Source organism: Capricornis sumatraensis, chromosome 5, assembly GCF_032405125.1.
Source record: "Capricornis sumatraensis isolate serow.1 chromosome 5, serow.2, whole genome shotgun sequence".
NCBI lineage: Eukaryota > Metazoa > Chordata > Mammalia > Artiodactyla > Bovidae > Capricornis > Capricornis sumatraensis.
Window position 1 is genome coordinate 81,517,542 of NC_091073.1, and position 27,594 is coordinate 81,545,135.

Genomic DNA, 27,594 nt, shown 5'->3' on the forward strand with positions numbered 1-27,594 from the left:
AAGTCTCAGAAACCCTAGAGTCGACGCCGAGAAAGACCGGGAAAGCCAGCGCAGCCACCAATCTGTCCACCCATTGGCCAATCGCGCTGTCTTTCCCTAAGATCCGCCTCCCTTGCTCGCGGGCGATGTTCTTATCGGCTGATTTCCGCCAGCCTTCAGCTCTCATTGGTCAGCTCCTCCGTTCGTCAGGTTGGGCCTTGTAGACAGGCGGAGAACGGAGTCTGGCTCCGCCCCAGTCGCGCACAGGCGCGTCTGTGTTGGAGTAGGAGGCTCCGCCTCCGCGTGCCGTGTGCAAAAACAAACAGCCGTTAGGGAGGAGGGGCTGAGGGGCGGGGCCTGGTTAGAAGGAAGTGCGCGATTGGGCATCAGACGGGGTTCAAATGAGCAAGGCGAGCGGGCATTGGCCGGGGCGGTGCGAGGCGGGCCTCGGTTATTGTCCGGGCTCTCGCGGCCGCGGCGGCAACGGCGGTCGGTGCTGCGCTAGCGGCGGCGGCGGCTCGGCGGGACCGAGGGCACGAGCGGCCGAGACCATGGTGAGGGCTGCGGGGCGGCCGGGAGGGCGGCGATGGCCGAGTGGCGCCACTACCTGTTGAGGCGGCGGGCGTCAGGCGGCGACGACATCGGTGGGGCGGGCGTCAGGCGTCCGGGCTTGCCAGCGGTCCCGGCCTCGCTCGCCGCGGCGCCGGCGCGAATCGAGCTGCACGGGCTGAGGCCGGGTATCCCTGAGCAGGACAACCCTCGCTGCTCCACAGCACCTCCGTTGCTGCTGCGACTGACTTTGAGTCTTAAATTATGCGTTGGTAAGAAAAGTGCGGCTTTTTAGAAACGCGAATGGAGGGAACCGGGCTCCTTGTGAAGTTGAGAGGTAAAGGCGTTGGAGGGGGGCTGTGCCCTGCGCGGGAGTGAAGCAGTAAAGCCGAGGCTACGAGTGGTGTCCGCCCGAGCGCCCTCCGGAGACAGCCCTGCCCGAGGCTGAACCACAAACAGAAATTGTGGTTATTGTGACGTTCTCGCGTCTTAGATCTAGAGTCGAACTTGTGGATGGTAGCACCCGGGCTCTGTAACTTGTAGTTGTGCGGTTAACGGAAGCGCTTTCACAGGCAGACTCTGGCATAGATTACATCTGCTCTGTAAACTGATTTGCTCGAGCCGACAATTCTCGTGATGCTTGCTGGTTTCAAAAGGTGTCACTCGTTTAATCTCTAGCAACCTACTATATGTTGGCTGTCCCTTTACCAGCAGCTAAAAATACATACGCGTTCCCATGGCTAAAAATACAGGAGGCGTGGAGTTGTCATTCTTGTTTTGAAATTTTAAACGTGATGGGAAGTGAACATATCTGTTAAACAAATTTGCAAGTTCCTTGACATCCAATTTGCAACTTTTTCTGAATGAAATATACTCCATTGGCCTCCATAGGCATATTTTCTACCTGGAGATGCTTAGCCCAGATTAATACTAACTTAGTTTTTAGAATAAAAAATTTTATCGTGCTTGTATTTTGTTTCTCAGCAAACGTATTAAAATGATTGTGCGAAGTTGGGAGGGTGTGTTTACAGACTTTGAGGAGGTTGTGAAAGGAAAGTATTCATTTACTATGCAATTTTATATTCACAAGTTTAATTCCATAAAGTTTGTTTTTGCTAAGTATAAGAAATGTATCTGGACTCTCCAAGCCACGGAAATAGTCATTTAATTTACTGAGATTTTAAAAAACTGATTTCCTGCCTACTTCCTTAAAAAACAAATAGGTTAAACAGCAAATGTAATGGATTTGGAATGGTAGGGATAAAATTGCTTAAGATAAGTAAATTGGGAAACCTGAGGACTTTTGCAGTTAATAACTTTTTATTGATAACTGTTTCATAATTCAGTCATAGAGAAATAATGATTATAGTTTTAGCCTCATGCACTAGTTGAGATGTTTCTTATGTTTTACATCAGGGCAAATAGAGCTGAAAAGATTTATTTGAAGAATAAGTGAAAGCACATGGTTACTTGAACTGACCTCAGAAATTCAAAGATGATGCAGTATTTTTTTCTTGTATAGCAGTATGGTCAGAAATTATTAAAAATATATGAGGCATTCTTGTAGAAATCTAAAGTTTCTCAATTCTCTTTGTTAAACTTAAATCAGTCTCTCAATAGATTATTTAATTTAAGAAAGATAGTAATTAGTTATTCATTTTTTGTTCCTGCTCCTAACACCTGCTAAGGCCTTTTGTTTTTTTGCCTTGAATATAGATTTGAGAGATAAACATTGGCTCAGCTGAGAGATGGGGTATGGGGCATACATAGTTGATTTTTAGTCTAAAAAATAAAGCATTACAAAAGGGATATGCCATTTCTACTTCACAAATACCCTCAAACAACTGGCCAGTTTTGTAAACTGATTTTTTTTTTTTAACAGACAAGAAATAAATTTAAATAGTAAAATCAAGCAGTTCAAAAGGGAGTATTGGTTTCCTTCTCAAGTCAGATCCTTAGTATTCCTTCCCTAGTGGCAAATAACTTTTCTGGTGTGTTGTGTGACCTTCTAGAAATGTATGTTATACACACACTCTGCAGTACCTCATTTTTACATAAACAAAAGCTCACTGCGATTGTACATACCTTGCCTTTTACCCAAATATGTATTGTGATTTCTTCCATATCAGCACATGTCTATAATTCATTTGTTGAAATGGCTGCATAATATTCCATTGCATTTATATATTGTGTCCTATTTGTGAACATCCAGGTTATTTGAGAAACATTTCTATCATTTGAAAGTGTTTTTTCTTTAACTCCTTAAGAATAAGTTTGAATGTCTTCTTTTTTTTTAAACGCACATAACAGTGACCATTTTGCAGTTTTTAAAATGCCTGCCAAGTCTATATTCCATCCTCTTCCCAGCCTCTGGCAGCCACCCTTCTGCTTTCTGTTCCTGTGATTTTGACTAGGTAGGTCATGTTAAGTGGAATCAGACATATTGGTCCTTTTGCAACTGGCTTATTTCACTTAGCATCATGTCTTCAAGATTTATTCGTGTGGTAGCATGTATCAGAATTTCCTTCATTCTTACAGTATATACCAGTTTTCCATGATGGACATTTAGGTTGTTTCTGTCTTTTAGCTGCTATTTATAATACTGCTGTGAATAAAATAGCAAATAGTATACAAAATATCTGTTTGAGTCCCTGCTCTCAATTATTGAGTATATGCCTAGAAGTGCTAGATCATAAGGTAATTCTCTGTTTAATTTTTTGAGGGTTTTTTTTTTTTTTCTCTCAAAAGAGGTAAGTTCTGAATATTTCTATGGAAATGATAGATGCTAACATTTAAAAATATTGTTATGAACTATTTCTAACATAAGAGTTACATTGATGATGAAATTCTTCAGTCTGAAATTTGAAAAATATGTTCAACTATTTAGAAATCTCATTTTAAATAAGTATTTAAGTTTCGATCTCATCTTTATATAAATCAATAAATGACAGTTTGGCATGAATATTTAAAATTGAAAGAGAATTTTTTTTTAAACTACCTAAAATAAAACTAGAAGAAATTTTGTTTCCTAGATACTTTTGAAATAGCATTTTTAATTCTTCATCTGGAACTTTTTTCACTTAGGCTGGAGGCAAAGCTGGAAAGGACAGTGGGAAGGCCAAGGCCAAGGCAGTGTCTCGCTCACAGAGAGCTGGGCTACAGGTAACGGATTCATTATTAAATTAATTTCTTAACAGTTGTAACTCATGACTCAAATGTTTCTTTAATTACAAAAATGTACTATTGACTGTTGATAATGAAATTAATTGGTCAAAATATAAACGACAAAGCAACTGCCTTTTAGTTTGTACTCTTCTAAGCAATGACACGTTAGGAAAACATCTTACACAAATTTGGTGATTTTGCTGTCTTAAAATCTGTTATTTCTAGATTATAATTATGTTCCTAGTACTTTTATAAACTATCATATTGAAGTGAGTATGCTGTTGCTTTCATTTTGAAGAAGGTGTTAGTAGTGGTATACCAGCTTTCAGGATGAAATAGAATGGACTGTCCACTAGTCCCTCTGAGTCTTTCCCCAATACCTTCAAATGTAGACTGAGTTATATATACTCAAGAACACTAGATTTTGTATATATGAATTGCTGTAACTTTAATCCAGAAACTCAAATTTTTCTGGATGAGTAAGAATTAATTGCTTTACATGTAAGAGATACTTTTTAAACAGGAAAGTTTGAAGGCCAGACTATAAGGTAGTGATGCAAAATTTTTAAGGAAGAAGATGACATTTTCTGAGTGGTACTGAAGGAAATGGGAGGGCAAGAACTTAACCTTTATGGGTACTTTCTCTGTTTTGGAACATCATGCAAATATCCATTAGAATTTATTTGAGGGAATTCCCTGGCAGTCCAGTGGTTAGGACTTGGTGCTCTCACTGCAAAGAGCCCGGGTTTGATCCGTGGTCGAGAAACTAAGATCTTGCAAGCTGCATAGCCAAAAAAAATAAGTGGAATTTATTTGAAGTATCCTTACCTTAAAGTTGGAGATGGAAGACAGATTACAGGTTATTGCAGTGGTTTAGGAGTAAGGTAACGCATACTTGAACTTATGTGTGTGTGTGTATGTTAGTTGTTTAGTCGTGTCTGACTCTTTGCAACCCCATAGACTGTAGCCCACCAGGCCCCTCTGTCCATGAAATTCTCCAGGCAAGAACACTGGAGTGGGTTGCCAGTTCCTTCTCCAAAAGGAACTATAGAAAGAAGGAAAATGAAGTCGCTCAGTCGTGTCCAACTCCTTGCGACCCCATGGACTGTAGCCTACCAGGCTACTCCATCCATGGAATTTTTCCAGACAAGAGTACTGGGGTGGGTTGCCATTTCCTTCTCCAACTTGAACTTGAGTGGGATGGAAAAGAACAGAAGGCATATATATGCTCCTAAAAAATAAGAGGAGAGGTATAGGTTTGAGAGGAAGGTCAGAAGTTTCTCTAAGGCCTAGACCCTAAGGGGAGTTTGTAGTAGGAGCAAGTTATGAAATAAAAGTTTTGAGTGGAATCATTTGGAAGTTCTAGTAAAATATCCATGTGAAAATATCCAAAAGTTGAAGATTTGAGTCTAGCTTTCCAAGAGAAGTGATCAAAAGAATTACAAATCTAAAATCACTTCAGTAAAATTGGTAGTTTGTGCTATGGATGAGTTTCCTCAGTAGTGCTTGAGAAAAGAACAAAAAGACATTAGTGGACTCCTCACCATATTTGACGTATTTGAGTCAAACAATGAAGACTGAGGAGTAGTCAGAGTTAGTGTTAGAACTGTGTAATCCTTGTAGCCTGAGAAGAATGGTTTTCAAGGTCCTCTGTGTCAGACAACATGTCAATCACTGAGGATCTAAAAGCGAGTAAGGCATAGATCCTGGTCTTGGGGACCTTAGAATTAGGGAAGGAATGTAAATAGAACAGTCATGCATTTTCTTTTGAAGCACGCAGTCTGGAAGTGGCTAGTAGATTTGGTAATTAAAATGTTACTGCTGATCTTTAAGAATGGTGTTTAACAGAAGCCAAGTTTGGATTGGGAGAAAATGGGTGACAAGAAAGAGGTTTCAAGTTTACTTTTAAATTTTGCCTTTGGAAGGGGATGTCTAGACTGTAACTGGAGGCAGTTACAGTAGGCTAGACATGTAGAGACCTTTGAACTGTGCAGAAGGAAAGGAGCCACGAAAAGGAGGTAATTGAGTTGTTGAATGATGGCACAGTAACAGGATGAGGAAGGTCCTTAAAGTCGGGGGGCGGGGGGTGGGTGTAGTCAGAGGCATAGACAAGTGGGATTAGGGTACTGTGGAAATGAGAAGGTACCTATTCTCAGAAAGTAGGAAGTCACAATGTTGGTTTTCTTAACTATCAGGTTACCTCTTGAAACTGAGGAAGGAAGAATGAAGTTGGGGCCTAAAGAAGGTGGTAGAGGTTCATAGTCACATGAGCCTGTTATGTGAAGGAATTAATTAAATAGGAATACGGTTATTAGGCCCTGTAGAATGTGTAGTTGGTGACTATACTGCATAGTTTCTCTTTATTGTATAATGACTCCATATTATGCAGGAATTAATTTGTAAAACCGTGAGTGGTTTTTGTTTTTAAATTCTGTCTTCAGGGGGTGTAAAATTAGTCATGGCCATTTGGGGCTAATTATTAGGACTAATACTAACTTACAAGCCCAAAGAACTGTTAATTGGCAAATAATTTTGACTTCTAATAAGTGTAACCAAATTTTTAATCTGGATTTACTTATGTCATTCGGCTGTTTATTATGTTCAGTAACATGATGTTAAAACTTCAGTGTTTCCCGTTTGGATGGTCTCTCTTTCAGTTTCCTGTGGGCCGCATCCATAGACATTTGAAGACTCGTACCACGAGCCATGGAAGGGTCGGTGCCACTGCTGCAGTGTATAGTGCTGCAATTCTGGAGTACCTCACCGCTGAGGTTAGTGGTGGAAATAATTATGTGTTGGAATCCCAGAGTTGTCCTAGACATAAATGGCTGAAACCCATGGAAAATGAGTTTGAAACAAAAAGACTCACTCTTGTTAGTTTCTTTTAATAGCGGTTTTTAGATGGATCTTATCAGCCAGTACTAGTGTCAAACAGAACTTTGGTGTGCTCACTTTTAAAGTTAGGACAATAAAGGACAGAAATGGTATGGACCTAGCAGAAGCAAAAGATATTAAAAAGAGGTGTCAAGAATGCACAGGAGAACTATACAGAAAAGATCTTAATGACCCAGATAACCGGGATGGTGTGATCATTCACCTAGAGCCAGACATCCTGGAGTGTGAAGTCAAGTGGGCCTTAGGAAGCATCACTATGAACAAAGCTAGTAGAAGTGATGGAATTTCAAATAGTTGAGCTATTTCAAATCGTAAAGGATGATGCTGTAAAAGTGTTGTACTCTGTATGCCAACAAATTTGGAAAACTCAGCAGTGGCCACAGGACTGGAAAAGGTCAATTTTCATTCTAGTCCCAAAGAAAGGCAATGCCAAAGAATGCTCAAACTACCACACAGTTGTACTCATCTCACACGCTAGCAAAGGAATGCTCAAAATTCTCCCAATCCAGGCTTCAACAGTACATGAACCATGAACTTCCAGATGTTCAATCTGGATTTAGAAAAGGCAGAGGAACCAGAGATCTTGCCAACATCCTCTGGATCATCGAAAAAGCAAGAGAGTTCCAGAAAAACATCTACGTCTGTTTCATTGACTGTGCTAAAGTCTTTGACTGTGTGGATCACAACAAACTGGAAAATTCTGAAAGAGATGGGAATACCGGACCACCTGACCTGCCTCGTGAGAAATCTATATGCAGGTCAAAAAGCCACAGTTAGAAACTACATGGAACAAGAGACTGGTTCCAAATTGGGAAAGGTGTACGTCAAGGCTGTACATTGTCACTCTGCTTATTTAACTTATATGCAGAGTACATCATTTGAAATGCCTGGCTGGATGAAGCACAAGCTGGAGTCAAGATTGCCGGGAGAAATATCATGACCTCACATATGCAAGTGACACCACCCGTATGGCAGAAAGAAAAGAACTAAAGAGCCTCTTGATGAAAATGAAAGAGGAGAGTGAAAAGCTGGCTTAAAACTCAACATTCAGACCAAAATCATGATATCCGGTCCCATCACTTCATGGTAAATAGTTGGAGAAACAATGGAAACAGTGGGAGACTTTATTTTTGGGAGGCTCCAAAATCACTGCAGATGGTGATTGCAGCCATGAAATTAAGACACTTACTCCTTGAAAGAAAAGCTATGACTGACTTAGCTTATTGAAAAGCAGAGACATTACTTTGCCAACAAAGGTTCATCTAGTCAAAGCTTTGGTTTTGCCTGTAGTCATATATGTATGTGAGAGTTGGACCTTAAAGAAAGCTGAGCACATTTTGAACTGTGGTGTTTGGGAAGACTCGAGAGAGTCCCTTGGACTGCAAGGAGGAGCAGGCCAGTCAATCCTAAAGGGAATCAGTCCTGAATATTCATTGGAAGGACTGATGCTGAAGCTCCAATAGTTTGGCCACCTGATGTAAAGAACTGACTCATTGGAAAAGACCCTGTTGCTGGGAAAGATTGAAGGTGGGATGAGAAGGGGATGACAGAGAATGAGATGGTTTGATGGTATCACAGTCTCAATAGACATGAGTTTGAGCAAGCTCCAGGAGTTGGTGATGGACAGGGAAGCCTGGCATGCGGCAGTCCACGGAGTCGCAAAGAGTCGGACATGACTGAGCGACTGAACTATACCAGCTGAGCTACCAGGAAAGCCTGAACTGAGGGTCAGTAATCCATGGTTTTAAGTGACTTGACAAACAAGTGTGTAAAATAATTTAAATACCATACTGCTAATTAAACAAATTCTGAACTATGTATATAAGCAGTAGGTGATATTTGTGGACTTCACTGATGATGGTCCGTCCAGTGGTAAAGACTGTGCACCCCGCTGCAGGGAAGTTTGATCCCAGGTCAGGAAAGATTCCCAAATGCTGGGCATCATGCCCCCGCTCCCCCCAAAAAAAGTAGTATTTGTGAAGTTACAGGATAACTCTTAATTAATAAAAATTTGCGGTGGAGTAGAGTTTTAGCAGTGTGATCTTACATTTTTTTATGTTTATTATTTGGCTGTACTGGATCTTCTTTGCAGTACATAGGCTTCTCACTGCATTGCCTTCTTGTGTTGTGGAGCATGGGCTCTAGGGTGCACAAGCTTCAGTAGTTATGGCACATGGGCTTAGTTGTTCCACGGCATGTGGAATCTTGCCCGGCCAGGGATCAAACACATGTCCCTTGCATTGGCAGGCAGATTCTTCAGCACTGAACCACCAAGGAAGTCCATCGCAACTCTTATGATGATATGATGACATGAAATTTGGTAAAAGACCTAATCAGTCCTGGTGCTCTGTGTGGTTGTACACGTAAAATGCTGTATCTTAACTCAGTTTGACTTTTCAGGAAATTAGAAGTTATTTGGGCAAAAGTTCTTAATTCATGGACCATCACTTCCTCCATAGTAATCCCTCTTAAGTAAAACAAAAGGGACATCATGAGACTCCTTCAACTGCATTCCAAACCAGGAGAGTAATTTGAGTAGCAAGCAAGTCAAGTGATAGAGTTAGCCAGTCTAGTAGAAGCAAGAGGAAGATTCACTTGGGAAAGATGTGCTTGGGAGCTAGGTTGAAAGATTTAGGTTTAACCTGTGTGTTAATCATCACTGCTGTCATTTCATTAACTTTACCAAATCATTTGTTTTCCCATTGGAGATTTAACATTTACTTTAACATTGATAGTTTCAACTTTACTGTGTTACAAGGAGGGTTTTTGTGTTGGTAATATTTTTGTTGGTACTAGTTAGCCTTTCTCGTCTATCACTTTTATATCAGTTTTCATTAATATTTGTTTAGCTGTAGGCTTTTCAGAAAGGTATGCATTTTGTTCACTCATGTGAAGATTCAGGCTTCTGCTTCAGAACGTTCATGTCCCATCTGAACTCCCATTTTCTTTATTCTTAGGAACTTTGATTACGACTTTTTAGGTTAAGATTAAATAATGAAATAAATATACACATTCACACACACACACAATCATGTATACATACATAATCAACACATGTCTTCCAGATATCTGAGTTTGGGGTTTTAGAAGTAAAGGAAATAATGAAATCTAAGTTTGGAGGTAATTAACTTTTCAGTGTTCGTTTCACACTAGAATCACTTGCAAAAGCTTTCAAAAGATGGTGGTGCCTGACCTCACCTCTGTCCACTCACAGTTGCAGAGGAGAATGGAATAGAGTACTGGTGGTTTTTTAAAGCATACTGATTGCTCCAGATGTATACCAAGGCTTTCCACCACTCTGCTTAAATCAGGAGGCTCTGTGGAGTTAGTTTTGTATTGTTTCCATAAAAAGTTTTGTAATACCAGTACAGTCTGTGGAGGTGAAAAGAGAAATGCAGTTTTATGGCCAGCTGGGACTTTGAAATTACTCTTGCTGAAAATTCCCATTATAGAATAAAGGGCTTCTGGCATACTGCCTATAGATTATAAAGCCCAGCGGTGTTAGAAATTCTGAATAAGGAATTATCTTTATACTTTTAAACTTTTCTACAAGTCATAAGCAATAAATTTCAGCTGTTAAGGGCTATGAAAAATTAGACTACACGGGTATATTAAAATATAATCATTTTCTAGATGTTCACAATTAGAATCTTGGCTAAGGGATAATAACACTTATTTCTTGCTATAGAAGTTGATGATTTTTGCGCGTTTCTAGTTATTTTGCGGAGAAGGCAATGGCACCCCACTCCAGTACGCTTGCCTGGAATATCCCATGGATGGAGGAACCTGGTAGGCTGCAGTCCATGGGGTCGCTAAGAGTCGGATATGACTGAGCGACTTCACTTTCACTTTTCACTTTCATGCATTGGAGAAGGAAATGGCAACCCACTCCAGTGTTCTTGCCTGGAGAATCCCAGGGATGGGAGAGCCTGGTGGGCTACCGTCTATAGGGTCATACAGAGTCAGACACGACTGAAGTGACTTAGCAGCTAGTTATTTTGCAGAGAATTAATATTAAAAGGACCAAATGAAGTACTAAGAGTTCTATAACCTTACTGTAGAAATTTGGAAATAAATTATTGTTGGTTTATTTATGTATCTTTTGTGTTTTATGTGTAGATGCTATAGTGATCTTTTAGCTATTATTGCAAGTCTAAACAGAATCCTTAAACACTTCACCCTTGTTTGATATGCTGTCTCATGGGTGCTTTGTAGGTGCTGGAGCTGGCAGGTAATGCATCCAAGGATCTCAAAGTTAAGCGGATCACTCCACGCCACTTGCAGCTTGCAATCCGTGGTGATGAAGAGTTGGATTCTCTTATCAAAGCTACCATAGCTGGGGGTGGTATGTATTATTTACTCTTCAACGTAGACTGTTATTGCCCTTAATGACTAATATGTAATTCAGATCAGTGATCCAGTACTGAGAACATAGAAAGTTAAATTCCAAAAGTGTAAGTCTGTTACTATTCTAGGCTTCTTCTCATGATCTGAATAAATATTTCTTCTCCACATACAGTGCTGTTTTTAAAAGGAAGTTCTTCAGCTAAATTTCATAGATGAGATTTGAAACCAAGTGTTTAAAATATTTCCTGTATCCTTTAAACTGTGTTTCAATAAAATCATCTTGAGAAATTGTATAATGTGATGCCCTTGAAAGTCAGACTGAGGGTAACTGAATGAGTCAGAATCAGCGAAGGTGAGATATAAGGTGGTGGTTCTTCATCCTTTTTGGATTACATTTGGAGAACCTCTTGAAAGCTGTGGTTACTCTTCTCAAAAAAAAAAAAAGGAACACAGAAAATCACACCATTTTACATACAGTTTTAAAGGGGGTTCCCAGACCCCAAGATGAACATCCCTTGGTATAGATACTTAAGTAAACTTCATTCTAAGAGAAAAATAAATACCGTATATTAACACATATATATATATGGAATCTAGAAAAATGTTACTGATAAGCCTATTTGCAAGGCAGGAATAAAGATTCAGACATAGAGAATGGATTTGTGAACACAGTGGGAGGAAGGAGAGCATGGGAGGAACTGAGAAAGTAACCTTGACATACATACACTGCCATGTGTGAAATAGATGACTAGTGGGGAACTGCTGGACAGCACAGGGAGCTCGCCCTGCCCTGTGATGACCCCGTGGGTTGGGAGGGCGCTCCAGAGGGAGAGGATATGTGTATACTTAGAGCTGATCCACATTGCTGTACAGCAGAAACCAGCACAGCATTGTAAAGCAGTTATCCTTCAGTTTAAAAAAACACCTTCATTCTTCGTGGATTGCTCTTTAGGGTTGAGGGGCTGAACTGATAAAAGTTTTTCTGCTAATACAGTTTCATTTCATTTCATTCTAGGAGTGATCCCTCACATCCACAAGTCTCTGATTGGAAAGAAGGGACAGCAGAAAACTGCTTAGAGAGTTGTCGTAACCAACGCTCTTCCTCCCTGTCGTTGTACTGTAACGGGACAGAAGAAATAATGGGGTTATGTGGAATTTTTAAAACAGTTAAATGGAAAACCATAGACAATTACTGTAGACATGATAAAAGAAATATTTGTACGTTCTTAGAATCGAAGTTTGATAAAAGTACCTTTTCATGTGGCAACAGTTGTGTTGATTGGCTAGGTTTCTCCCTTGTGTTTTATACAAAAATGGAATTGATAAACCATTTTTTAAAAAAACAAACTTGTCTCAAAACTGTTCTGTTTGTGCTGTGTTGGAAATATTTTGCTCATCCTTTGAAATTTTTAATATTTCAAATTGGTTATATATTCAGAAAAATCAGAAATTGGGAATCTGCTTCTATCATTGATACCATATTATATTGGATCTTAGATGGTACCTGTTTGTAGTATGTAACAATTATTTTACATACCACTAAAGAAAAACTGCCTATTAAACCATGATATGCCATCAATTATAAGATGCATCCAAATTTCAGAGATCTTAGAATATAAAAACATGTTCAAGAAATGAAATATAAGAGTGAAATTATTTAAATTACTTAATGAGGACTTATATATGGCAGGTTCTGTACTAAGTGCTTTACCTCCATCTTAAAGGTATGGAAGCTGAGGCTCACAGAAGTTAAATGGCTTGCCAGAAAATTTTATCTAGTAGATAGAAAAAGGCAGAAGTAGGATACAAACCTAGATTTGGCTGACTCCAGAACCCACACACTTAAACCTAGAATTGAAGTGAAGGTTATGTAAGTTGTCTGCTTTTGGCTTAAAATTCCAGCTTTTAGTGATCTTTTATTGGTACAGTAATGTTCAGTAATTTGTACAATATTGTAAAAATATTTTTGTCAGTTTCCAAGTAACTGTTGTAAGATTTAAGTTAATGTACCAGTTAATGGTCCATCAGGAAATTATATTTTTTCTGCCTGGAAGTCTTCATTGACAATGGAAATTCTTGAATGTTTTCTAATACAACAGTATCAGTACAAAACATTTTTTAAAACTTATTTTATTATGGAAATTTTCAAAAATAAAGAGAATAGTATGATGAACACCCATGTACTCATCCTCCAACTTCACCAGTTATCCTGTGGTCAATTTTGTTTTACCTATGTCTCTCCTCAAGCCCTCATGTTAGTTGATTAGTTTGAATCCCATTCCAGGCATAATTTTCGTATCTACATACTTAAGTATGTCTCATTAAAGAAGGGGTACTTTTTAGACTATAACCACAATACCATTATTTTGAGACATTTTGTAATAGCAAATATCCAGTCAGTATTCATATATTCCTTATTGTTTCCTAATTTTACAATTGGTTTGTTTGAATCAGGATCCATATGGTATGTCTTCCGTTTTACTGATAGCTCTTAAGTTTCTCTTCAATCTATAAGTCTCTTTTTTTTTGAAGAAACAGTTCTATAGGATTGTCTCTTAAGTGTGGATTTTACTAAATCTTGGCACATATTTTGAAGAAGCTTCTATATTGAGAAGATCTACAGTTGTCATGTGTGAAGTTCGGTAGTTTTTAGAAACCAAAGTAGCAATAGAGAAGGCAAAATAATCTTAACAGAATTTAGACTAGGGTTTTACTAGAGTTCTCTAGAAATTTGCTTCAAATTTTGGTAATGTAATTATTTGCTATGTACTGTGTTCCCCAGGATTGTATTTTTGTTTTCTAGTGGAAGAAAACTAGAGCGATTGGGCCAGGTGCTTTGGGCCTCAGCCTCACGTTTGGTCCATCTTGCTGCATCTGTACACCGCTTCCTCCTACTGGCTTGTTGTAAAGTGTGTCCCAACCATCATATTTGATCTATTGTACCTTCACAGGTAACTAGGAAGGGTTTATATGTATGTGTGTGTGTTACATGTTTTTTTGTATGTGTGTGTGTATTTTTTGTTTTTTTCCCTGACAGTGGGATGCAGGATCTTAGTTCCCTGACCTTAGTTCCCTCAGGAGGGACCTGAGCCCCTGCTTTAGGAGCATGGAGTCTTAACCACTGAACTGCCAGGGCAGTCCCAATAATAAACAATTTGAAGTGAGCCAAATTTGCTCATACTTCAGAATCCATGCAGGATTGGTTTCAGGACCCCTTGGATACTCAGATCCATAAGATGCTCAAATTCATTATATAAAATGGCATAACACTTGCACACAAGATTGGACCAGATACGTTAACTCATCTCTGGATTACTTATAATACCTAAAACACTGTAAATACTATATATAGTTGTAAATACTATATATAGTTGTAAATACAGTGTAAATGTTCTGTAAATAGTTGTCAGTGCATGGCAAATTCAAGTTTTGCTTTCTGGAAATTTCTGGAATATTTTTCTCCAATATTATTTTTTAATTTGGCTGCACCAGCTCTTATTTGCAGCATGTGGGATCTAGTTCTCTCACCAGGGATGGAACCTGGGCCCACTGCATTGGGAGAGCAAAGTGTTAACTGCTGGACACCAAGGATGTCCCTCCAATATTTTTGGTTATGCTGGATCTTCACTGCTGAGGGCGTATTTTCTCTTGTTCTGGAGGGTTGGGGCTCGTCTAGTTGTGTGCATGCTTCTCATTGTGGTGGCTTCTCTTGTGGAGCACAGGCTCTAGAGCATGCAGGTTCAGTAGTTATGCACAAGCTTAGTTGCCCTTCAACATGAATTGTCCTAGAGAAGGGATTGAACCCATGTCCCCTGCATTGGCAGGCGAATCCAGTGGATTACCAGGGAAGCTCCCTCCCAAATATTTTTGATTCATGATTGGATGACTCTGTGGACATAAAACCTGTGGATATGGAGGACAAACTGTACTATAGATTTGTTTTAATGTTTTTGAAATTTTAAATATTTAGTACAGGTAAAAGAAATGTGTGATTAAAGTCCTCTCTGCCTGTAGGCCTTCACCCCTCTACCCAAAGACACCCACTGGAAAACATTTCTCTGTATTCTCTGAAGGATATATAAAAACACAAAGATACACTTTATTCTGCTCTTTTACAAAAGCTATCATGTTATAGGGCTTCCCTGATGGCTCAGTGGTTAAGAATCCGCTTGTCAATGCAGGAGACTTGGGTTTGATCCCTGGTCAGGAAGATTCCCTGGAGGAGGAAATGGCTACCCACTCCAGTATCCTTGCCTTGGAAATCCCATTGACAGAGAAGTCTGGCGGGCTACAGTCCTTGGAGTCACAAAAGAGCCGGACACGACTTAGCCTAATCACAACAGTATATGTTATATGGTATTTTACTGGTCTTTTTTTTTTTTTCACCTAAAAGTCTAGTTGACACTATTCTGGAGATGCACTACCTCGTTCTTTTAACAACTACATCCTATCTCATTATGTCAGTGATTTTTAGCCTGAAGGCAGTTTGAAAGTTTGTGGGCCTCTGACAATAGATGGGGGTAGTGCTGCATGTGTTAAAATGCCTGAGACTGCCCCACTGACTTCCAAACATCAGATGTTTGTGCATATGAAAAAAGCATCTAAGTTTAAACTCCATTTTACATGTTAACACAAAGAGTTTCATTTTGGGTTGTTGAAAATTTGAATATCCCTGACACTTCCCAGGCCTCTGCTTTGTATTCTAATGGAAGCATGAACTTTGGAACGGCCCAAAGGCTACTGGAATTATGTCAAAGACACACAGAGCTCAATTTAGGGGGGCTTATGTCAAATTTGGGATGATTCTAACATCAAAAATAATGTGTGCAATTGTAATACATTGAATGAAAATCCTTGAGTCTATTGTGATAGGAGGGAGGGACAGATTAGAAGATTTCTCAATTTTTTGCAACCACAGAATTGATTCAGGGGAATTCCCTCGTGGTCCAGTAGATTAGGACTTCACACACTCACTGCTGAGGGCATGGGTTCAGTCCCTGATTCCCTGACTAGAGAAATAGGATCCTTCAAGCCACCGTGATGCAGCCAAAGCCTTTTTTAAATTGATTCAGGTGAAGACCAGTAATTGATACTGAAACAAAACAATCAGGTGAAAGATCTGGGAACAGTGTCCTCACACAGGCAAAGTACCATCCCACAGGTTACCTACTGAGCAGGAAGTGTACAAAGTTACCTTTCCAGTGAAGCAGCTGATGGTCTGTTAAGTCTAAGCTCATATGCCAACTGACAAGAGGCAGAATTAAGTGCATATAGCATCACCTACGAAATATGATTATATTCTTTGCAGCCAAAGATGGAGAAGCTGTATACAGTCAGCAAAAACAAGACCGGGAGCTGACTGTGGCTCAGTCCATGAACTCCTTATTGCCAAATTCAGACTTAAGTTGAAGAAAGTAGGGAAAAGCACTATTCAGGTATGACCTAAATAAAACCCCTTATGATTATACAGTGGAAGTGAGAAATAGATTCAGGGGATTAGATCTGATAGAGTGACTAAAGAACTATGGACAAGGGTTTGTGACATTGTGCAGGAAAACCATCCCCAAGAAAAAGAAATGCAAAAAGGCAAAATGGAGGCCTTACAAATAGCTGTGAAAAGAAGAGAAGCGAAAGGCAAAGGAGAAAAGGAAAGATGTACCCATTTGGATGTAGAGTTCCAAAGAATAGCAAGGAGAGATAAGAAAGCCTTCCTCAGTGATCACTGCAAAGAAATAGAGGAAAACAATAGAATGGGAAAGACTAGAGACCTCTTCAAAAAAAAGTAAGAGATACCAAAGTAATACTTCATGCAAAGATGGGTACCATAAAGGACAGAAATGATATGGACCTAACAGAAGCAAAAGATATTAAGAAGAGGTGGTGTGGTAGGGGGGTTCAGGATGGGGAACACGTACACCCATGGTTGATTCATGTCAATGTATGGCAAAACCACTACAGAAAAACAAACAAAAAAAAAGGTGGCAAGAATACACAGAACTATACAAAAAAGATCTACATGACCCAGATAATCACGATGGTGTGATCACTCACCTAGAGCCAGACATCCTGGAATGAGAAGTCAAGTAGGCCTTAGGAAATGGTATGGACAGCTAGTGGAGGTGATGGAATTCCAGCTGAGCTATTTCAAATCCTGAAAGATGATGCTGTGAAAGTGCTGCACTCAATATGCCAGCAAATTTGGAAAACTCAGCAGTGGCCACAGGACTGGAAAAGGTCAGTTTTCATTCCAATCCCAAAGAATGCTCAAACTACTACTGCACAATTGCACTCATCTCACACACTAGCAAAGGAATGCTCAAAATTCTCCAAGCCAGGCTTCAACAGTACATGAACCGTGAACTTCTAGATGTACAAGCTGGATTTAGCAAAGTTAGAAGAAGCAAAGATAAAATTGCCAACACCAGTTGGATCATAGGAAAAGCAAACTTCAGAAAAACATCTACTTCTGCTTTATTGACTATTTCAAAGCCTTTGACTGTGTGGATCACAATAAACTGGAAAATTCTTCAAGAGATGGGAATACCAGACCACCTGACCTGCCTCATGAGAAATCTGTATGCAGGTCAAGAAGCCACAGTTAGAACCTACGTGGAACAGACTGGTTCAAAATAGGAAAAGGAGTACGACAAGGCTGTATATTGTCACCCTGCTTATTTAACTTATATGCATAGTACATCATGAGAAACGCTGGACTGGAAGAAACAAGCTGGAATCAAGATTACCAGAAATATCAATAACTTCAGATACGCAGATGACACCACCCTTATGGCAGAAAACTAAGAACTAAAGAGCCTCTTGATGAACGAGAGTGAAAAAGTTGGCTTAAAACTCAACATTCAGAAAACTAAAATCATGACATCCGGTCCAATCACTTCATGGTAAACAGATGGAGAAACAACAGAAACAGACTTTATTTTGAGGGGTTCCAAAATCACTGCAGATGGTGACTGCAGCCATGAAATTAAAAGATGCTTACTCCTTGGAAGAATAGCTATGACCAACCTAGACAGCATATTAAAAAGCAGATACATTACTTTGCCAACAAAGGTCCATCTAGTCAAAGCTATGGTTTTTCCAGTGGTCATGAATGGATGTGAGTTGGACTATAATGAAAGCTGAGCACTGAAGAGTTGATGCTTTTGAACTGTGGTGTTGGAGAAGACTCTTGACAGTCCCTTGGACTGCAAGGTGATCCGACCAGTCCATCCTAAAGGAAAAGTCCTGAATATTCATTGGAAGAACTGATGCTGAAGCTGAAACTCCAAGTTTGGCCACCTGATGTGAAGAACTGACTCACTGGAAAAGACCCTGTTGCTGGGAAAGATTGAAGGCAGGAGAAAGGGACGCAGAGAATGAGATGGTTGGATGGCATCACAGACTCAATGGACATGAGTTTGAGTAGGCTCCAGGAGTCAGTGATGGACAGGGAAACGGCGTGCTTCAGTCCGTGGGATCGAAGTCAGACACAACTTAAGTGACTGGACTGAACTGACAAAGCCTTTCTGCTTAAAAGTTGGGAACTTGTGTCCATTGAAGCTTCTCTAAATACAAGAACTAGAAGAACAAGCAAGTAATACAAAGTGTAGACATCGGCAGCAGCTCCAAAAGTGATATACCACAGCCAATGTGCTGGACTTAAAGGAGTTGACAACATTAAAAAAACAGAGGTCAAAGACCACAGTGTAGAATTCAACTTATATGAAACAGAAAAGGCAAATCTAGAGAGTCTTGTAGTTTGCCAGGCATTGAGAGTGGAAGTCAGAGGTACTGCAAATGGGCATGAGGTTCTTCCTAGTGTGGTAGACAGGGATGGTTGCCTAACTTAGTAAATTCACTACTGTACCCTTAAAACGGGTGAACTGTATATTATGTACATACCATATACGGTATACTCCTGCCTGCCTGCCCAGTCACTTCAGTCGTGTCCAACTCTTTGTGACCCCATGGACTGTAGCCCACCAGGTTCCACTGTCCAGAGGATTTTCCAGGCAAGAATAGTGAAGTTGCCATGCCCTCCTCCAGGGGATCTTCCCAGCCTGGGGTTGTACCTACATCTACTTAACACCTCCTGCATTGGCAGGCGGATTCTTTACCAATAGCACCACCTGGTATATTATGTAGTGTATATTACACATTATAATACCAACTTTTTAATATTAATAGAAATTGTTAGAAAGTAGGACTATTCTAGATTTGAAAGACAACAGTCAAATAGGCTTCCCAGGTGGCGCTAGGGATAAAGAATCCATTGATGCAGATTCAATCACTGGGTTGGGAAGATCCCCTGGGGTGGAAAATGGCAACTCACTCCAGGATTCTTGCCTGGAAAACTCCATGGACAGGAGGCTGGTGGGTTACAGTTCATGAGGCTGCAAAGAATCGGACACTACTGAGCGACTGAACACACAGCCAACTAGGGACTGCCCTGGTGGCTCAGATGGTGAAGAATCTGCCTGCAATGCAAGAGAACTGGGTTCAAACACTGGGTAGGGAAAAATTCCCAGTATTCTTGCCTGGAGAATTCCATGTACAGAGGAACCTGGTAGGCCACAGTACATGGAGCTGCAGAGTCGGACATGTCTGAGCAATTTTCAAATATGTAAAACCTACATTAGATCATGGTGGGGTTGAGGGAGAAGAGCATTAAGACACTGATTGTATAGAAACTGCACCTTAATAAAGTGGATTTGGGGCTTTCCTGGTGGCTTGATGGTAAAAAATCCACCTGCCAAAGCAGGAGACGTGTGCTGGGTCAGGAAGATCCCTGGGTAAGAGGAAATGGCAAGCTGCTCCAATATTCTTACCTGGGAAATCCCATGTACAAGGAAGCCTGACATCTTAATATAGTCCACAGGGTCAATCAGACACAACTTAGCAACTAAACAAAAGCTGATTCTAAACACAACTTTTGTCTTAGAAGTAACCTGTTGCTGCTTAAAGTGAAACCTACATCAATACTCTAATGCAAACAAAGACAGATAATTGTTTAGTTTTTATTTCATAATCATAAATTTAACTTTGCAATCCAGCTAAACTTGGAGGGGGATAAGGAAAATATGGAACCCAAAGAACTGTAGCGAGAGCACAAAGATTATAGGATATTTCGAGCAGATGGGGTGAAGGGGTGCTCTCCTGGGCTACAGAAGGAATGGTCTGGTGGTTAAGTAAAACATAAGTCAAATTTATTAGATTTGTCCACAGTCAGCAATGGTGATCTTCTTGCTGGTCTTGCCGTTTCTGGACCCAAAGCGCTCCATGGCTTCTACAATATTCATGCCCTCTTTCACTTTGCCGAAGACCACATGCTTGCCATCCAACCTAGAAACAGAATAATAAACATTACTACCTGTGACCAGAGATGTTAAATACTGGAAACATTTTATTCTACCTAAAAAAAACTACAACACCAATAGATTGGTTTAGGCTAGTCTAAAACACATAAAAGAGTCTCCACTGTTAAGAATCCTAATTTTAGAACAGACCCCTTAAAGAGGAAACAAATCACAAGCAAATTAGATGAAAGCACCACTCGTAACTAAACCAATCAGCTAAATGCCCTGTTTTGCTAGAGTATCTCCACTTACTTTCTATAAGCACACTATAGAAATTTTAACTATGGTCCATGCCCTTCCACTACCTTAGGGCAGGCAACAGCAGGGAAAGGGTGCCTTTGCCATCTCCTGTCTTACCACTCAGTCTTGGCAGTGCAAATGAAAAACTGGGAACCGTTTGTGTTGGGGCCAGCATTTGCCATGGACAAGATGCCAGGACCTGTATGCTTCAGAATGAAATTCTCATCATCAAATTTCTCGCCATAGATGGACTTGCCACCAGTACCATTATGGCGTGTGAAGTCACCACCCTGTGAACATAAAGAGAACCATGTCACTTTTGGACACCGTCAGAAAATACGCCCTGTCTACATAGTTCAAACTTTAAGACTCAAGTTCAAAACAAGAAGGTCAAGGGACTTCTCAGGTGGTCCAGTGGCTAAGACTGTGCTCCTAATGCAGCAGGTCCAGGTTCAATTCCTTGTCAGGGAACTAGATCCCACACATTGCAACCAAAACCCAGCACAGCCAAATAAATGAATATTAAATAAATGAAACTAGAAGGTCACTTGGAACCAAAATGGTAGAATAGCACTTCATATGTGCATGTATTTTTAATAACATTATAGAACTATAGCAATTTAGATGGCATCCTATCAGTGCAAAATCATAAAATAAACAAATGGACCAGAAAAGTTTAACAGCAGACAAACCAGTGCAGACAAACCATATATACACATTCTGGAATATTCTAGCTCAATCCTAAATTAAGACAACCCAAGTCAAGTATCAGTCTATTTCATACCTGGCACATAAATCCCGGAATTATTCTGTGAAAGCAGGAACCTTTATAACCAAATCCTTTCTCTCCAGTGCTCAGAGCACGAAAGTTTTCTGTTAAAATAAAGTATATATACATATATATATAGAGAGAGAGAGACAGAGAGAGAGAGAAGAAGACACACACAGAACAGTTAATCAGAATACCTTTGTTTAACTAACCTGCTGTCTTCGGGACTTTGTCCGCAAACAGCTGTAAGAGAAAAATGACAGTTAATTAACATCTGTTTGCATATTTTGTTGCTTAGTACCCTTGTCTTTAGGGGTTTCTGAATCATAAATTCGTTTTCTCACAAGAACAGAATGCTGCTTCAGTAATTGCTCTGAATCCCAAATAAGAACTGTTCCCGACAGCCTTAAGTCCTGTGGTGTTGGGTTAGCAACATGAGACCCAGAGACGTGCCAAAAATCCAGAACCAGCGATGACTCAAATAGTGTGAGGCTTCTAAAAAGTGACTTAAAACTTTTATGTGTTATCACACCTACTTCTTAACAGATAAATGGCTTCTCAAATGTACATCACCTCCCCCAACTTCAGTTTGAACCTAAGGACAAGATTTTCAGGAATAGCAAGTAGTCCTGTTTGATCAGGGAGTAAACAGGTGTAATTTCAGTCACTGGTAATGAAAATGCTACTACCTCCAATCTGTTAACATAGCTTTACGGATTGGATGAGCAGTCACTTCTTGGTTTCCAGGTCCCTTACCTAGTAGTGGGGTAAAAAATAAAGATTGGTTTCTAGTACAACTGCTTCAAACCTTTCCTGCATATATAACACATTTTGGCCAAAAACGCTTAAACATCATGCTTAAACAAACCCTTTAAAATATTTTACGAACTATTCCAGAGATCTGTGACTAAATCATCTATTGAAATCCTGTATGTTTCTTAGATCTAGTTATTTAGCTTCTAAGTATTGTATGTAAAACATATGGTCTCTCCTAAGTCTAACGTTTCTCAAACCCTGTTGTCACCCGCTTCCCTTGTAAACTGTTACTAAAGTTAAAAAGTCCGTACTGGCAGTTCCATCTCTATTCTCACCAATGGATATGCCAAGAGTTCCTATCTCATTTCCATTAAGCCCTGTGGCTAACGGACACACTCTCTAGGAAGCCTTAGGCTTAGGCCAAGTTTCCACGTGGCTCCGGATCAATTATCAGCTGACTACAAATAAAAGTGGGGCGTAGATCAATAGGATCTATTGTTTCTCCGAAAAGTTTTACCTCAGGGCAAGCTTCCACGTGGGTCCTTACCAATTCTTAGTTCTGACTACAGTACGAGTAGGGTATAGGCTCAATAGGACCTAATGTTATCTCTAACAAGGGTTTAGGCGTCTTCTATGTGTCTCCAATGTGGACAGTTATGATGACAGGAAACCCTCTGCCCTCATGCATCCTTGGAATAAGATCCTAAAACTAACCACTGACAGCTTTTGAGAGGTCGTTGAGGATAAAACCACTTAGGGCTAGTGAGACAGCAGGACAGAGGAGCCTAGCGTGCTGCAGTCCATGCGGTCAGAGTTGGACACGATTGAGCGAGTGAACACTTCAAGACCTCCCGGTTAACTGGAACGGAATCGCATTTACCGATTCAAGAGCACGCCGAGTTACTTAGCTACCTTGCTGTAACCACAAACTGATTAATAAGTACTCCTAATATCCCTTAACTAGTTAAGAAACCATCAGAGGTGGCCTGCCGCGGAGCCAGTCTGGACTAGTCCATTCTGCAGGACGACGACCGGGAGGAGCCCGGGCGCCTCCCACCCAGTCACCGCAGCGGAAGGCGGACCTCGGCGCCAGCGGAGGGAAGGCCGCCTGCAAATTTCCGCTCGAGGTGGGGGCCGGGAGGGGCGCGAGGGACCTCTTTCTACATTTATCTCAAGATTTTAAGACATCTGGGGAAACCCTGGAGTCTGCTAAACCCGCAGCTCTATAACTCAACCCTGAACTAGCAGGCGTCCTCCGGGACCACGGCTAGGCTGCTAATCCCACCGACCCTGACGCGCCCGGGGCGGGAAAAGCAGCCTTCAGGTGCGACCGTCGGGTCAGCGCGAAGGGAGCCGCTTCCGAGGCCTCGAGGGTGGCCTCGGGACGGTCGCAGCGGCCTGGGGCCGGCGTCTGCCTTCCGTTTAGGGCGTTGTCGACCCTCTGGGGCCTGCGGTCCCGCGTGGCGACCAACAGCTAGCAGCCCGAGCACGTGCGCGGCCGGAAGGGCGCGGCCGCCCCTCCCCCGCCCGCCCCGCCTTTGTCTACCCGCCGCCCCCGGCCTCCCAAAATGGCCCCTCGTCAGGAAATGGCGCCGCGCCGCCCGTGTTCCTCAAGCAGGGTGCTCGCACCCGGTTACTCAGCCTCTCCCCCCGCCGCCCGCTCGGGCCCACCCAGCTCGTCGCCGCTTGCCCCAACCTCAAAAGAGACGCGGCCCAAGGGCTCGCCGTCGACAGCGATGTCGAAGAACACGGTGGGGTTGACCATGGCTAGACAGCGAAAGAGGCTCCGGGGTGGCGGCGTCTGCAAGGCAGCACGAGCCCCGCCGCCCTCCTCTTTTATAGCCAGTTCAAGCCCCGCCTACAGCCGGTCGCGCGCCTCATCTCTGGCCAATCGCAACCACGGGTCAGTCGAAATGACTGCATGGCTGGCCTATGAGTAGAGATGGCGCCCGAGAGGCAGGACTGGAGACGCGCGTGCGTGCTGGGCGATGCGGGAAGGTTCCCGCCCGCGGGCTCCGTCTCCGCGCTGCGGCGTGGGATCGCGCGCTAGCGACTGCTATGGGGACGGGGATCGGGCGTGGCGATCGCCCTGGTGGGCCGGTAGGAGCTGGAGGGCCGTGCACCTGCCCGGCCTCGCGACCAGGACGTCTCCCCATTGCTCAGAGGGGGCAACTGAGGCGAACGCAGGCCGCAAGGTCGCGCCGCCCGCCAAGGTCGCTTGGAGTCCAGGGAGCGCGCCTCTCTGAGAGACTAGGTGGCCTTGGCCATGACCATTTTCTCACTGCAGATGAGGTTAAGGCCCAGTCGCCTCCCCCTCTGCTTCCCCCTCTCCCTTCTAGTCTGAGAGGTTATGAAATGCTTCCAAAATGTCCTACTTTCCGAAAATATCTTGCACACTCTACTTGAATTTTCTCCAGGAGGAAGACATTAAAGCAAGAGGCTGGCAGACTCTTATCTATAGAGACACACTGCGCACTTTTGCCTTCCTTTTAAATCCTTTAAATTCTCTACCCCGCACCCCGTCTTTCAGAGACAGAATTGAGTTCTGGGTGAAAGACAAACCCACAACTTAAAAATGAATTCCGTTAGTCAAAAATATTAATAATGCTTTTACTATTAGTACTAAATGCACTTATATGACCCTGGTCTTTTGTTTCAGAAAAGCTTGAGAAGAAAATTTATATATCCTCCAACATTAGTTGCAACATTCAGAGTGTTATTTAATATCTCTGAAACTGAGTTTCTTCATCTGCAAAACCAGGATAGGGATCTGAGAAGCAAATGAGAATTTATGACTGATGAAATCCAGTGTCTGGCATCGTGCCATCATTATTAATAATGGCATTGTGAGCTTACATGTGCTCAGAATTTATAGAGTGTGGTTTTGTTCTCACAACCACCCAATAATCCCCATTTACAGAAAAGTGGAAAGTGAGCGTCTTCCATGTTAAATAGCTTGCTCAGAATAACCAGTTTAGGAGTATTAACAAAGCCAGAATTGGAAACTGCCTTTTTTTTTTTTTTTTTTTTTGCTCATTCCACATCACCTTTTGCTTTGTGATCCTGAGGAAGCTGCTTGTCTTTATCTGACACAGAAAAAATGACCCGAGGCCCTCAGGGGTAAACTCCCTCAACTTCTATCTCCTTCGCTCTGAATCTTAAAACAGTTAGGAACCCCTCCTAAGAAATAAATGAATGAATAGTAAGAGCATCACTTATGGGTTCCCTCACATTACTATTCAAAGTCTAGTCTTCTCTTTACTATCATCCTCTCACTTCACACAGGTATACCATATGTACACTCAAGAAAATAAATGCACATGTTCTGTTTGTTAAAGGGGGAGCCAGTGTTGTAGGGGATCCTTTATTAGCATTATCTCTTGAATAGGACTTCCTTACCGAGTAAACTTTCAGCAGACATAGAACCTCAGGAATGTGAGGCCGTCCAGTGCCTTATTTGGATGATTCTGACCAAAAGCAAATCCAACTGAATTCAACAGAGCCCTGATCTGGTTAGCTTACCAACCACCAACTGGTAAGCAGAAGTCTGTGACTTTCTCCATGGGGCATATTATAAACAAATGCTTACTTCAAAAATGTCTCTAGAGAGAATGTAACGGGGAAAAGTCAGGTTATTCAAAATTATAAAAACAGGCTCAGGGCCTCTCTTGTGCTTCTGCCACATGGCTTCTGCTGAGACCCGCAGTGACATCACAAGTCACATACCCATGGCTTTCTCCAGGCCACATCTTGCCTGATATAACTCTTCATCAGGCACCACCTCCTGCTTCCTTGATGGGCTGGACTTTTCTCTCCCATTTCTGCAACCCTGACCTTTTCCTCTTGAACTGTCCACACATTTGTCCTGTCATTGTCATATATTTGATCTTGTTTTGTTCCTTACACATTGGCTATGGTCAACCTTATTCACTCTCATGGCTCAGATTCTCAGGTAACTTCTCAACCAAGCTCCAGGCCCACGTTTACTCCAGAGCTCCAGGTGGCTCCTCCTTGCCCACTGGATCTCTCCTCAAGAATAAACCCTCAGACAGAGCTCTGCCACCTACCCTCTTCCCCAGGCCTCCCCGTCCCTAGGCCTGCTCTCCCTCCCCACCGCAACAACTCTGGCTTGGCCTTTTGCAGCAGCCTCCTAACTGGTTACTTGGCCCAGGTTTTCTTGTTATTTCTAGAATGGTCATTCGCAAAGTCATCTGATTTTGTAACTCCCAAGCTGTACAACCTCTTGGTCACCCATAGTGACCAGGCAGCCCCTTCACAGTCTGGTCTTAACTTGCTTTTCAGTCTCCTGGCTGGGATTTTTCCTGCCACGTTGTTTCTCTTTACCACCCCGACCCTGCCTTTCCAGTATACTCCTTCTATGCCTGTGGCCTGTGCCACCAAACCTCACCCTGTGGTCCCCATGGGAAATCTTCCTTGGCTCTCCCAGAGGTACTGGGTCTGGTCTGCAGCTTCAAAACTCAGAAGACATGTATTGAATGAATGCATAAATCCATGAAGAAAGGGCCAACCAAAACCTAGCCCTGGGGACTCCCCTGGTGGTCCTCAGGTCTTCCACAGCAGGAGGCAAGGGTTCAATCCCTGGTGGGCAAACTAAGATCTCACATGCCACACTGCTTAAACAAAAACAAAAGCGGGCCCTGGAGTGCGACTCCTCAGTAGGGTTGTTAATTAATTTGCACACACTGCCCAGAGCTGACGACTCTGCATCCCACTCTGGCATCAGTAATCATCCAGCCACTTGACAAGCAGCTCCTCACTAAACATCATCGTTCAGGCGCTGAAGACGTTCACTTCATCCCCACTGTACTGTCCGCCCATCTGCGGAGGACGCCTGCTCGCACCCTCACTCCTTGCTGGTTCCATCCTCCCTCCTGTCCACATCTATCCGGGCCCATCCAGGCTGTCTAGCCCCATGGCTGCTCTTCCTTTCCCTCTTAGAGGAAAAGAGCTTCCTGCAGCTCTTCTGGCTGCCTGGATCTTCCTTATCCACCAGTCCCTGAAGACCACATCCTTGCAACCCTCCTCTTCCCTCCTTATTCACTCGTAAGAGTAGTCCATGCTTCTGTGACCTGTCCAATCACTACCCCCTCCATACATGTCATCAGACTCCTGCTCCCACCCTTAACCCCAAGCTGCCCTAGCCAAGGCCTCCAGGGACCTCACGTTTATAAACTTGAGATTCATTTGCTTTATGACCACTGGCATTTGACCCCATCATGCTGCAGGGTTCTGCGCTCTCATCCCCAGGTACCCACCCTGCTGTTCAGAATTTGTTCAGTAGCAAGCAGGAGAAACCTCAGGCAGGAGCCGGTTTCAACAATAGAAATCCAGGGCAGGGCGCCGATCAGAGTAGCACTGAATAGATGGGCCTACTGAGCTGTGGTTAGAAATCAGGAAAGCCGCATGGAATGATCAAAATTCCAGCAGGACCACTTTCCCATCCCTGAGAGTTATGTGGGCCTGGGAAGCCTATGCAGGAGTTCAGAATGCCTATCACATACAGAGATGATCAGATGCGGA

At 42.2% G+C, this 27,594-nt stretch overlaps 2 protein-coding genes across 2 annotated transcripts; one reads left to right on the plus strand and one right to left on the minus strand.

Moving 5' to 3' along the window:
* Nucleotides 1–459: 459 nt before the first annotated feature.
* Nucleotides 460–13,018, plus strand: H2AZ2 (H2A.Z variant histone 2). The gene is made up of 5 exons (XM_068972612.1): nucleotides 460–533; nucleotides 3,613–3,690; nucleotides 6,351–6,464; nucleotides 10,804–10,933; nucleotides 11,951–13,018. Exons 1-5 carry the CDS (start codon nucleotides 531–533, stop codon nucleotides 12,010–12,012), a joined length of 387 nt encoding a protein of 128 aa, XP_068828713.1. The 5' UTR covers nucleotides 460–530; the 3' UTR covers nucleotides 12,013–13,018.
* Nucleotides 13,019–19,945: 6,927 nt separating this feature from the next.
* On the minus strand, nucleotides 19,946–23,833 carry PPIA (peptidylprolyl isomerase A). Its single transcript, XM_068972635.1, has 5 exons — nucleotides 23,750–23,833; nucleotides 21,510–21,540; nucleotides 21,313–21,401; nucleotides 20,646–20,818; nucleotides 19,946–20,274 (listed from the first exon to the last, which is right to left on the minus strand). Exons 1-5 carry the CDS (start codon nucleotides 23,816–23,818, stop codon nucleotides 20,142–20,144), a joined length of 495 nt encoding a protein of 164 aa, XP_068828736.1. The 5' UTR covers nucleotides 23,819–23,833; the 3' UTR covers nucleotides 19,946–20,141.
* Nucleotides 23,834–27,594: the final 3,761 nt, after the last annotated feature.

What these genes read in the sequence shown, in the direction of transcription:
- PPIA (XM_068972635.1), bottom strand. Translation starts at nt 23,818, where the DNA reads ATGGTCAACCCCACCGTGTTCTTCGACATCGCTGTCGACGGCGAGCCC. An exon ending in TTCCGGGATTTATGTGCCAG is followed by an intron (nt 20,819 to 21,312) that starts GTATGAAATAGA and finishes TTATGTTCACAG; the next exon opens with GGTGGTGACTTCACACGCCA. An exon ending in TGCACTGCCAAGACTGAGTG is followed by an intron (nt 20,275 to 20,645) that starts GTAAGACAGGAG and finishes TTCTGTTTCTAG; the next exon opens with GTTGGATGGCAAGCATGTGG.
- H2AZ2 (XM_068972612.1), top strand. An exon ending in CACAGAGAGCTGGGCTACAG is followed by an intron (nt 3,691 to 6,350) that starts GTAACGGATTCA and finishes TCTCTCTTTCAG; the next exon opens with TTTCCTGTGGGCCGCATCCA. An exon ending in TGGAGTACCTCACCGCTGAG is followed by an intron (nt 6,465 to 10,803) that starts GTTAGTGGTGGA and finishes GGTGCTTTGTAG; the next exon opens with GTGCTGGAGCTGGCAGGTAA.